Source organism: Orbicella faveolata, unplaced genomic scaffold (genome assembly GCF_042242905.1).
Source record: "Orbicella faveolata isolate gen_17 unplaced genomic scaffold, um_ofav_v1 contig_3, whole genome shotgun sequence".
Taxonomy (NCBI): domain Eukaryota; kingdom Metazoa; phylum Cnidaria; class Anthozoa; order Scleractinia; family Merulinidae; genus Orbicella; species Orbicella faveolata.
The window spans coordinates 14,980,523-14,993,980 of record NW_028301558.1 but is presented as its reverse complement, the minus strand read 5'-3'; the positions used below and the strand labels follow the sequence as shown (position 1 = coordinate 14,993,980).

The window sequence follows — 13,458 nt, the reverse complement described above, 5'->3', positions numbered from 1 at the left end:
ACTATTTATCCGCTCGAAAGTGTATCGATGTTATTTGGAAAATTAGTTGTTGATAAATCCTTGGATAACTGACTTAACTTGAACTTATCCGTCCTAGTCCAGTTCTGGCTCTGTCTAGCTCTCTGTTCGGGAAAGCCGGTAGTTCAACGTTTGGTCCCCAGACTGGTGCAAACCGATTATGCCACCCCTCCCCCCCCCCCACCCACCCTCTCCTACTCGCCGCTTCAACCCCAACTAGCAAATATTGTTGCGCAAATATTGCTCGTTTCGCTAAATTGTTTCCCCTTTACTCAAACGAGCAAAGTTTATTAAGGAAGTAATTTTTTCCTGGAAGTTAAATAAGAAATGTTTCTGATTTTCTCAGAAACATTCTGCTTCCGTAGTCCATGGAAACTAGTTTGCTATAAGTAATGTTTCCTCGACAATGTTACTCAGTTTGTCTGTGGGGGCGTTAAGTGTAAAACTAATAAAATTCATCGTCGGTGGATTTTTGGCGCATGCAAAATTCGTAGGTAAATTGCCCGACATCTTAACTCCAGTGTTCAGTTTTATCCGCACGGCACCTCACTGCGGTAGGGATATATTAGTTTAGATTGCGGAAAGATTGCGGCAACTGTACATTATGACTGTGGTATAATGATAGACCGCAGGTCCTTTGAACCTGTGAAGACCAATTTGGTTATGTATTTGCAGTACAGTGAAATATCGGAGCTTAATATGATTATAGTCAAAATCAATTACTAGACAGCTTTATAAACAAAAGAGTTTTAATAATTTCAATGTCAACCGAAACAGAGCGCCCTTTGATAATTTTTCGCCTCTGCATAAATAAATAAAACAAGTGGGGTCTCCCATATGTCATTGTTAGCTTTTAGACCGGTTATTGTAAGGTCATGTTCTTCATTTTAACTGCACGCATTGCCTTTAATTACAATTTTGTGCAACTTATTCACTCAGAATTCTTTAAATGCTATTGCTCTGCAACAAAACGTCTATTTTTCCATTTTCATTACCGTCTATTTTACTGCCACGGAAACAAACAATCACTAAGCCGGTGGTCATTTTTTAAGTCAATGAAAATGCTATAGACCGAAAGCGTTTGTTTTCACTCCTTCTCAAACGATACTGAGAGATATTAAAGCTGTAAATAAGATATTTCTGCTCAGTTCTCGTCACACTGGACGTTCTTTAGAAGCAGCGGCGAATGAAAGAAATCGCGAGAATTCAGTCTATGCCAGCAATTAGTGTCTTTGCTACAGATTAATTAAACTACCGGATCTTATTGGAAACTCTTTGTAAACTAAGCACCTTAAAGTAAACAAACTTGTCTAATAATAAGAGTAAGTGATATTCAGGTGGCAATCTCTTGTTTGTCAAAAAGGACGTTGGTAATTGCCTGTCAGGTCTTTGCCTCTAACTGGGTGTTATCGGAAAGGAACGAGGCACTTGCATTGGTGCTTTGGATACTACTTGTAATACGGTGAACGTGTCCCTCGGATTTAACCAAGGTAATTCTTTGCTCTCACGCTTTTTGGTTAATGAACTTTGAGACCTACCAGCAACTACAAAATGCTGATAAGTTCTATGGAATTGAAAATGTCCTCATAATGTAAGGTTTGCTTCTCTTGACCAAATCGTCGTCTCGAAATAGCTGTTATTGGATCCTCTGGCAGCTTGCCCGAGATTTTGATTAATATTCTATAACTTTTCCATCGATCGAGGCCTTTTCACTGATTAAGATTGGTCTCTATTTTGGCCATACGTATTTTTGTTTAAAGGCTTATCTATTTACGGTTCTGTTCAGTTCAGGTTAAAAATGTTTGTAGGGATTAAATTCTCTCCCGGAATTCTCTGTCAACGCAGCCAGGAGCTTAGGTTAAGCAGCGAACCATTGTCAGATTTCTTTTGCTAGTTTTTTCACGACCAAATAACGTCCTTGAAGCCAGGAACGTTTTCCGGCAAGCTGTGTAATCAGTTTGTCCTCTTGCCAGTTTTGAATGGTTCGTTGTGGCTGCCTTGCATGAAGACAGTCACGGCGAGTGAGTTTGCTTATTTTTATACGTCTTATCAATGGTTTAAGTATTACTCATTCATGGATTAAGACAGATCACAACCATAATCACGTTCTTCTCGAAAATTCTCTCTCTGTTCGAAATGAAAGTTCTCCCATCCAAAAAAAATCTCAAAGATGATGACAAAGATATTTCAGAGAAAAACAAATTGTATTACTTTCGAAAAGGAAAGGGTTTATACATGTCATTAAATTCGTTCTCGCGCGCCATCTTAATTTTGGTTACCATGGAAACTGGTGTCGCCGCAATTAGCCAGTGCAGACCCTGGAGAAATTTATGGTGATTACGGACACACGGCACAAGCCACATGACAGAAATAAGTTTAAATTTCTGATACTCTGGGTGTATTTCTTGGGAATACGAAACGCGAAATTCTTGCCACCAAGAAAACTTCGTTTACATCCGTCTCTATTAAGTGAAACTTTTTATCTTCCAAGATAGAACTGATAAAAGCTTTTGTTTGCCAAGTTACCGAGTCGGCTTTCCTTGTGTTATCTTACTTGTCAGCTGGCGCCCGAATACCGCTAACCGCGAAGTATAACTCCTAATAGATCATATCCACTGCATTTTACTTATTTTGATTGTTATTTGCGAGTTTTTTATTCTGGGCTGACTTTACTAAGAACCACTTAACCGTATGAAATCGCATTGAAAACTCAGTGGCAGGCTTAATAGCTAATCAAATTCAAGTGTTGCTCCAAATGGGAGGTCATTTATCCAAAATGGAAGTAACTCATACACTGTGTGTGCAACTTTCAATGTGACAGACCGCAATTTTTATAACGCTGACAAGGTCTTGGTAATGAATATATGAGAACTTTTTGCTTGAGAGATTTGAAAGAACTGGATCACATATTTAATGTTAGCATGAAATAATTATTATTCATTGCATGTTCCTTACGATATGCTCCTGACGACAATACAAAATTATTTTAATGGGACAAAGCTTATGAATTCATTGTACATGTGAGAAACAACATCAAATGTGTTAATTGAATTCTTTCATTATCTGGTTTGACATCCTTTCACGACACTTGGTAATTGTTCCTTCTCTTCTTAGTATTTTACGTTAAAACCCAAGATTTTTAACACAGGAGGCATTCCCTTTTGAATTTTCAGTCGCATTCGTTTTGAAGCAAGTAATGCCGATTCATGCAGCAGGTAGACCCTAATTAAGATACATTTTAAAGGGATTAACGTTTTTGTTGTCCAAACACAAGGAAGCTTTACTTTGTCAATGCTTGTGATGACGCATATTGCTAAAATCCTTGATATGGGTCTATGAATCGCCAAACTCATTATATTTTCTCTTTGTTTTGCAGGCAACGAAGAGACGAACCCAAACTGCGAGTCGCTTTGAAGCGTTCTACCTGACTGGTATCCTTCAAATGTAAACTGAGGTGACCACAAAGGGGACAATTATTCACCTTAAAAGCATTTGACGTCAAAAGTGAAGGTTTTTTCTTAGTATTTGTGCAGAAGTCTGACAGCGTGGCTTGTTAATAGCTGCCGAGTTGTACCATTGGATAACATATCTACGTCCCAGTGTTTACACCAAGACACGACATTTACACGACTCTCGAGCGGTCCGGAGTAGAACTGAGCACACCTTTGTTGAGCACCATTCCTTAAAAGTACTTCTCTGCTATCATTGAAAACGTGAGCTCTTATTAAGAGACAATCTGTAATTGAAGAATCCACTTGGGTAAAGGTTAACCCGACGTTGTCACACAGTCCTGATTTTCAAATAACTGCGATGAAAATGAGCAACAGCACGAACCAAACCCAGGATCGATGTCAGCAAGAAATTCAACGCGACTTCATTTTGCAAACAGCGTTTCTGATCCTGATCATGGTGGTAACATTCCTGGGAAACTTCATGGTGTGCTTGGTCGTGTACCTCCATCGAAGACTGCGCACCGTCACCAACTACTTCATTGTGTCATTGGCCGTGTCCGACCTATTGATTTCCGTGTTGTTGGTGCCCTTCCGAATCCACCAAACATTACACAATGGCGTCTATTGCCTTAACACTGCGCTCTGTTGGACTTGGCTCCTTACAGATCTGACCTGTGCATGTGCATCAATTTGTAACCTGGCAGCCATCTCTGTAGACCGGTACATCGCCATTGTCCACCCGTTCAGGTATCATTCCCTCATGACTACAAGAGTTGGGTGGGTGATGATTGCAATGGTGTGGACCTACTCAGTAGCCTGGGCGAGCCTCTCCTCGTTCAACTGGACAAACTTCGGTGAAGAGCACATCTTCACCGATCATGTATGTCATAAAAAGGACAAAATATTCTACACCGTAGCCACGACCATGGACTTTTACGTGCCACTCCTGATTGTTTTGATTATGTACGGACTCGTTTTCCGTGTGGCGATGAATCAAGCCAGAGCTGTAGCCTCCTTACAGCCCGCCTCTAACCGAGACAGACGCGGTCGAAGATTTTCCATAAACATCGTTAAAGAAGTGAAGGCTGCGAAGACTTTAGCCATTGTCATTGGAGCATTTGTCATCTGCTGGTTCCCGTTTTTCACACTTTTGCTGATCAGTTTGTGGAAACTTGAATTGTTAAAACAACTTTCTGAACAGACCCTCCTGGGGTTGCGTGGCACGTTCAATTACGTCCTGCCAACAATCAACAGCACTTTGAACCCAATTATATACGCCTTGTTTAACAGGGACTTCAGGTCAGCATTCTGCCGATTGCTCCAGAGGACATTTGGTAGCTCATGCTCCAGATCTAACAACAATTCAAACGTTGACGAGTCTCAGTATTCTATGAACATTGCTGTAACTAACGCAAGCCCTAAGGGTAAGCTAACGAAGAACGGAACTGCGAAGAAGACTAAATTCCACGAGGTGTATGGCGAGGAGGAAGCAGGAGCAGCGGAGGAACCAAAGCCTGTATAAACAATCGTCTGCCTCGTACACTGACCCTAAGTTTTTACGATCGACGATTCTAATTTTGGAGAAGTCTACTTCAGAATTAAAGGAATTGGGACTGAAGGAGATAAAGCTTGACGAGGGCCTGACCTCGAAGCTTGACGCATCACGAGGCAGTTGACTTGCCCAAGTTATCAGTAAGCCGCCTGTAAGAATTCGTACTGAACTTTTGACGCATCATGGACAGAGATCACGGAAAAAATTCTTGGCACCTAGAAGAAGACTTAGTGAATTGTTTCGCTCATCGAACACTAATTAAAAAGGTATAAAACTTTTGCGTTCCTAACGTGGTTTGTTATAGGTTCATAAAATGGCGTACCACATAAAGCAGGAGCACCTTGATGCTTATAGCGGAACAATTTCAAGAAGATCTTGCTATGCTGTCCATATGAGATTGTTTTAAAATGTAAATAGGACTTTCGATCGGTTATAAATAGCTTCTTGCAGTCTGGGAATACAGATACAGCGTCCTAGGTGCAAATGGTGTCCCCACTTTTTTTTTTTTTTTTTAAAGCCAAATACCCTTTGACACTCAGATAAAGTCTTTTATTAATCTTGTTGAATGCCCCATGCTGACAGGAGTGACTTAATCACGGTGGTCCCAGACTGCTGGAAGATACCGAGCCAGGAATCGTATGCAAAAGTTGACTGGATAAGATAATTACACTTAGTATAACCATATGGTAACATCACGTTTAGTTAACTTCATTCCACTACCGTAATTGAACGTTAACTGAGTGATGCTTCGGTTGTCGCCTTGCTGGCGCGCCTTTCTTTCAGAGCGCGAAAATTAAATTAAATAAACAAACACAACAACAACAACAACAACAACAACAAAAACCAGAGCGCAAAATTGCAGTTAGGTTACCTTGCGTGTTGATCACGTTGCATCTAAGAAAGATTTAACTTAACTCACCCAAGATATAACCCGTAAAGGTGATTCTAACTAAAATAAAATACCGGTTGATCGAAATGATATTTACTAGTCAGTTTAACCAGGAAACATAATTTACAGTTTCTTGGTTGTAATCTATATTAAAGTACTTTGCATAACTGAACTTCAAACATGTGTTTCAATTTATTTGCACTTAGATTAAACTAACTAAAGGCTATTTGCTGGTTTTTTTTTTTAGCACAACTGAACTTCAAGCATGTGTTTAAATTTATTTGCGCTTGGATTATACTTACAAAAGGCTATTTGCTGAATTCTTTTTTTGCTATTATCGCTGTTGGTATTAGGCTATTTCGTTTGTTGTTGCTTTGCCAATAATATTGGTTTTACAAAACAGGGTGATTACATGATCTCTCGAAACCTGCTGCTAATGATAATGCTGATAACGAATAAACAGATTTACTTGATGGGAAGGAAGTGATTTTTGTGGTTCAGAACCAGCAACAAATTCCCTTATGTCAAACCATGTCTTTCACATGCAGATAGAACAACAGAGACAAAATGTAAACATGCTACCTCTGAAAGACAATGTAAGGTTACAGCCATTTTTCTGTTGGGAGGGGGTGGGGTAGGAGGGAGACGATAGTGGGCAGAAAAAGTAATTTTCTCATTTCAAGAACCCCCGCGGTTAACACTGGTGGGCAATTAATTCTGCCCCGAACAAAAGCACAGTCAGTCATTTTCTTATTTAAAGAATTCCACCACCCCCGTTAATACGGCAAGATTTTTGTGACCCATTGGTGACCGGATGAACGGGGTTCCACTGTATATGTGAAAATTGTGTCTGATCAGTTAGTCTGTGAAAAGCGCCGAGGTTTGATTCACACTGATTGTTATAAGCGACTTTAAAACCAATGAAACACGATTACATCAGACTCTTAAACAATCCTTCTGAAAACGGAACATGAAATAATCTCAGCACTGTTACTTGACTATATGATATTCGTGACCATGTAAATGGACACAGCAGTAAGCAATTGAGGATCACAGCCGGGATCATGCGAAACCGGGATGGGACCAAGCACAAGCAGTGAATACCGTTCTAATCCATTTATCTTTTCATTCAATTTTGACTTTTTTTAGCAGCCGTTTTCTATGTACGGTAACCCTTTAAAACTGACGGCAATATCACACGATAGAGGTAAAGCAAAACATAAAATCTTTGTTTGTTTGTTGCTTCTCTAGCGATGCAGGAACACGGCGATATCGTCTACCTACCCCCAGGGATTGTGCACGCAGGGCCAATTACGCCGGTCTCTCAGTTTTTCGCGCAACTCGCTCAACGATGTTTAAACTAAGAAAGGACTGCTCAAATTTTAACACTGAAACCTCGCTTTGAACTAAAACGACTTTCAGAAGAACCCTACGTGTGTTGTCGTCAACCAACTGACAAAAGGACTAAAGATATTGATTCAGTGATAAAGGTCCTTTGTTGTTTGTCATTGTCGCTTCTGTTTCCACAGCAAAATTGAAAGCATCCGGTAGAGTGTTAAAAGCTTGTCGCTAAATCCGTCATAATGATCCATTAGCAAGGAGTCAGCATAAGCGGACAAGGAACCAAGGGTCTATTTCATTCAGTAACGTGTTAACCAATTGTGGTCCTTAGAGACGTAATTACGATAATTAAGGTGCTATATAAAGCAACGCGTGCATCGCTATGGCAACGCTTGAAGGTGAGTCAAGTAGCTCCTCGAGGTAGGCGCGAGACTATTTTATTACAGGAAATTAACGCTCCATGAAAAATGTGTGCTAATTTTAATCCTCTAAGCTTTATGGAACTTTAATTTCCATGACGCTAATCTCTGTCATTTTGATCCAAAATTAGGAATCGTGTCCTAAGGAATAGACATTACATGACTGCGAGACCCGGTGCAAACGTCACCTTTACATGTGCCGAACCTAATACAGTCGAACCTGTAAGTAACGGCCCTGTATTAAGCCGCCGCCCTCTATTAAACGGCCAGTTCTCAAAGTCCCGTAACAACTATGAAATTGAACGTAACATTGATACAGTATAAATAGCTTTCCAAAAATTTTAACGATTATACTTTTGAAAATGTATGTTGACTAGCACACGAAACGTCAAGTTCATAAAATGCATGTTTTTAAAATGTTTATCACCGCTGTTTGTTTTATATTTTTAATCAAGCTACGATGGCCGAAGACCACGAGTTTATATGTTACGTACATTACACCAATAAGTTACAAGTTGGCACTAGCCTTGTTTAAAATATTGATCGCTTGAAAGAGTGTTGATTGCCTATTGGTAAACGTTTTTGTAGATACGCCATTAAAATTGACATTAGACCACGCTTAGTGAGTATTTTTAGTGATCCTGCATTAATTAAGCGGCCACCTGTATTAGGGCCTCTTTATATGAGCCCGGTAGCCGGGCTGGCTTAGTTACCGGGACGAATTTTGTCGTCTGTTTATATGGGAAATTCCAGTCGCGCCTACCGGATGAAATCCAAGAAACACAACCAAAATGGTGGAACATAAACTTGTATCGTTCGCGGCTGTCGTAGCTTTGTGAACTCTTGTAACTTACCAATAAAGCTAATTCGCATACTCCTAAAGTGTAAATACATACAAGACAAAAATTATGCCATTTTGGCCGCTATGTTGCGAAAGCGAAGCTATTTTGTCTATAAAGTTTCGTCCCGGTTACCCGGGCTGGCGTGTTCCTATGGGAAAATTTTCATCCCGGTTACCGAGATATCGGTCGCAAAAACCGAGATCTCGGTAACCGGGCCAGCCCTGCTTCTCATATGAACCCGTCGACACTCTTACGAAGGAAAGAGTGGCGAGGCGAGATCTCGGAAACCGAGCCACGAGCCCGGTTGACCGGGCTCATATGAAGAGGCCCTTAAGCGGCCAGTTCCTCAAGTCCCGAAGGTAACCATTGTATACAGGTTCGCCGGACTGTACCAATTCGGGTCGACCTAAATAATTGAGACGGAATCCACCAGAATTTCGAGTAACAAATGGACAGAAACCTAGTACCAAGATTATTTACATCGTATTTAGTGCAAACTTCTGTACGATTGTTTTAAATATCTTCTAAAAAAAATCATTTCTAGCAACACCAAACGCCGAAAACGAATGTTGAACTTCATATGAAACACTTGAAAGTACTGGTGAAATGAAACTGATGATGAAATTTTGCCTGTGTTTGCACAAGATCTCTAAACTTTGAAATATATTTTCTCTCGTTCCCATGGGAAATTGTTTTCGGTGTTATTTCAGGCAATTATTTATGTATTTCGCTTTAAGAAATTGTAAAAATGACTAAAATACTTAAATTATTCTGGTACCAGATTTTTGTCTACTAAAACCTGAAATTGCTCTATTTTCTATCGGATTTCGTCTTAAGTCCTGCAGTTTATTCAAACGTTGAACCTAATTAAGAGGAACTTAATTGCAAAAGTGAACATGACAGGATCAAGGAGGGTAGAGGAATGCGATTCCAGATGCAGTTAGCATTAAACAACCTCTCTGCAAGGAGAAAGCGAGTTTTGGTTTAACGGCTGCGATCAAGGCTTTTTTTTTGGCGTGCCTGGGAGTCGTGCAGGCCTGTCAACCCCATTTTACACTCATGCATAACAACTGTTTTATCTACTGTCAAAGCGTGAAACTTTAAATGTCCTGAACCCAATATACTGATTTTAGTCGACTCAAGTAATTTTTTGGACAGCTAATCCAGACGTCGAACCTAATATAATGGGATCGAGCTTAATTGCTAATTTGATACAAAATCTTTGAGGTAAAATATAATTTAAAGTATGTATCCGCAATGTATTCATTAGATTCGGCGCATGTGTAGCAAGCATTTTCTTTCCCCTCCAGGAGCCTGCTCGCAAGCTAGCACATGTGAAGCTCGAAGTCTCCATCAAGGCGGAACTTTAGCCGATCGTAACGTAACCCTCCTCGTTCGGGAGGTATGTTTTGCAGGTTGCAGGTTGCTGGTTGCAGGTTGCAAAATCGACTTTTAAGTTCGAGTGAGTCTACTTAGCATTTCGATGGGTTAGCCTGAATAGCACTCTAGTTAGCCTAAATTAGCCTAGGTTGCTTGCGGTTAGCCTTTATACTGGGGTTTATTCGACTTCAACTCAAATAAACAAGTCGTTTCAACCTGCAACCTGCAGAATATGCCTGCCGTCCTCGTTCCTGCTGGTAGTCTGTTTGGTTCGCGTATTAAGCACAATAAAGTACAGAAAATGCATTGCCGCAATTGTCTGTGTTTTACAGCTGAAGTTTAAAAACGCACTGCTATCCTTTTAAAAATGCGGTAATTGCTGTTCCCTCCTCCCGAAGCTACTCAGTGCAATGTTGAAACTCTTGTTGCGTGTGAAAATGCACACGAAGTGCAAATTTGTTCCAAGACTTTGACCGTGTTTGTACATTTACATTATTTACATTTAATTTCTGCAGTTCACACCCTCTTCATTCTATGTTTCATCCGTTTCACGATTTAAGGTGAACTCAATAAATTAGCGTAGCCTGTACCCAATGTACGGATCTTCTTAGCACAGTTGGCAGATGAGCACTGCAGCAGGGTGTTTAAAGGGCAGCAGCGCTGGTATTTTTGTGCTTAGGTAGGTTTTTCTTTAATTGTTTGTTTGTCAAACACTTTTATCATGAGCACTAGAGTCGGAAGAATGGGCAGCCACTCCCTGTGTCACGACATAAAATAAATTATTACTACACTCTTCTCGTAAGCGACCATTTGACAGATAATAGAGCGTGAATTGGATAATAAGGTGTTGTAACCATATCGCATTCCTGGGTAGCACAAGAGATGGAAATGTAATTCTCAATGAGGGTGAACATGGGGTAAGTTTAGTTTCATATGCTAATGAGGCAACATTTTTTACCAAATATGGTCTAAACTCTCGTAAGCGACCACCTCCCTTAAGCGACCTCCTAGGCTTGACATTTTGGGTGGTGGCTTACGGGAGGTTCAACTGTTACTATTATTATTATTATTATTATTATTATTATTATTACTATCATCATCATCATTATTATTATTATTATTATTATTATTATTATTATTGCTAACGCCCGAAAGTTTATTTTCGAGCTTGATTTGCAGTTGTTGTTGGTGTTTTTTTTTTTTAATCGAGATTACACTTGTGATGGTCACATCTTCATTTCATTTACGTTTCCACAGTTCAAACGATTTTGTCCTTCCATTCATTAACTTTGAATTTTAGTGTGTTAACCTAGATCAATAAATTCAAGCGTTAACTTCAGCCTAGTTAAGGTCTTTAATTATCGACCAGATTTATGATCATGGCCATGACATTTTTTTTTTTTTTTTTTTCATCAGAATTGTCAGAACTCATGACCAGTTCTGGCCTAGCCACTCTGTTTCGCCAAGATATTATAACTATAATCACAGTCTCTTTGTTTCGGGTGTATCCTTTTGAGTTCCAAGCTAACATGACTCCGAGGCTTTTGGGTCAAAAAGGTTTCTTTTGTTTCTCAATAGCCTTTCGCCCTTTTCACGGTTAATTTTTCTCATTTGCATTACAATGTAATCCAACATGGATGCGAGGCAATTTCAGGCTAAAACTACAAAATAGCCCGAAATTCCCTCACATACATGCTAGATTTTATCGTAATGTAAATGAGCAAAGGTAACCATGAAAAGGGCTGTTCCCAAAAGAGACTTGGATATTAAGAAAACAACAACAAATATAGAGGTTTGTCCTGAAAGTCTCGGAGCCATGTTGGAATATTGACATATCGAACGTGGCCTATTCTCCATTCTGGATCAAATATTTCCGCCGAAAAACATCATATTGATGACCTAGAACGGGCGAGGCTGCCTGGAATGAATGCACCACGAGGAAAGTTTGTTTTCCTTAAGCTATAACTTTGAGGGAGTCAGTCATACTGTTCCCCAATCAAAATAATAATAATAATAATAATAATAATAATAATAATGATGATAATGATAATGATAATGATAATGATAGTGATAGTGATAGTGATAGTGATAGTGATAATGATAATGATAATAAACTAAAATATAATACGCACCTTTTCTAAAGGAAATTTCAAATGAAAAGGTTATTGCACTGATTCTGCTTTCAAATATTTTCTTTAACGTAACCTTTACAGGAGGCGAATAAAGTCAGAGGGGATAAACGCTCCCTCGGACCTCTCAAACAAGCTCCGAGCAGTTTGTAATTCTAATATCTCTTGAGATTATCAGCAAAAATAGCCTGTAGCTGTATATAGACTGTATACAGTCAAGAGTGGATAGATTGTTACTTTTGGATGGCTACGTTCTTTCTCCAATTTAATGATTTAGATATAAAAAACACCTCCCATTTTCTATCAATTTTTAAGAAACGCGAGTTAAAGCTTGCATTGGGAGAACGAGACTGAATCTTGCAAGAGCCTAAGCCCATCATATAATTATAAAATATTTCAAAGTGTTTTTAAGACCTCTTAAGCAAATGAATACTTTCAGTATAAAAGCCGTAAATCGGAAATCCAATATTAAATGATTTATTAGAATTATAAAGCTTTATTGACTACCTCCGCCTAAACCGCCATGTTATAACAAACAAAAGGAAATCCGTCACATTCAATGGGTTTGGACAATATTTAATGGTCGCACTACCGCGAAACTGAACGTCGCATTTATACATTAAAACTTACCTTCAAATATGGGTTTTAATTTAGAAAGATTGCTTTGTTCCAGCCAAGCCGAAACAAACTTTCCCTCAAAAAATCTCTTTACGTCCGGCAAGCGGTGCGTTTGATAACAACGTATACGTACGCAAGCAGTTTTTTTGATTTTCCTCGCCCCTACAACCCCGGGACGAGGCCTCCTTAAAAGATTCCCCACACCTGGGCACTAAGGGTTGGACTTGTCTCGGGGATTGCCCGGGTTAGGGGGATGGAGAAAAACGGGTGGAATTGAGCCACTTAAACTGGGACCAGGAGTGTACACATACAGGAGCCCATTATTCCCGCCACCTCGTTCCCAAGGCCTTTTCCCTGTGCGTTTCGCGAGAGAAAAAGAATTTAAAAAACACTCCCAATATTCACCAGTAGTTTTTTTTAGTCGCTTTTTAATCAGTTTTGATACTAAATTAAAAACAGAGCATGAAACAATAGCTGCTCTGTACTGTTGTGCTGTTCACGGACAATAACCAAGTTCCATTCCTTCCTTATTGTTGCCTGATCAACATATTTTGAAGAAAGCGCGGGGAGGATGAGAAAAGGGGCGTAGTTGGAGGATGGGGAGGGTGGAGGTTCTATCTTTTGAAAGTTGCTAACGTATTATATCAATTTTCTTACTTTTCAGCAAATCACGACTACTGGACTAGATGATAACGCAGATTACCGTACCATTACACCTGTGATATTTTCTGAATTGAAATTTTGAGGTATTCTCCAGAACTCTGTTTACTGCCCCCCCCCCCCCCCCCACCTCGTCCCCCTCAAATTTAGTTGGCATG

The 13,458-nt window shown here is 39.7% G+C and overlaps 1 protein-coding gene and 1 long non-coding RNA gene across 5 annotated transcripts in view; both read left to right on the top strand.

Annotated features, from left to right (window-relative positions):
- The window catches only part of LOC110041892 (D(1) dopamine receptor-like), a 46,228-nt gene extending 39,838 nt beyond the window's left edge, over positions 1-6,390 (top strand). For 3 of the 4 annotated variants that reach the window (XM_089297922.1, XM_089297925.1, XM_089297924.1), the window contains one exon: positions 3,395-6,390. In XM_089297922.1, coding sequence (XP_089154048.1) covers positions 3,829-4,992 — 1,164 coding nt within the window. In that variant the 5' untranslated portion in view covers positions 3,395-3,828 and the 3' untranslated portion in view covers positions 4,993-6,390. Of the gene's footprint in view, positions 1-924; positions 1,509-3,394 lie in introns of those variants that run through there. The other variant, XM_089297923.1, reaches the window with a different exon arrangement.
- A 1,246-nt stretch (positions 6,391-7,636) lies between these two features.
- LOC149106544 (uncharacterized) lies at positions 7,637-8,287 on the top strand. The gene is made up of 2 exons (XR_016209577.1): positions 7,637-7,672; positions 7,803-8,287. It is a non-coding gene; the product is annotated as an uncharacterized LOC149106544 (long non-coding RNA).
- Positions 8,288-13,458: the final 5,171 nt, after the last annotated feature.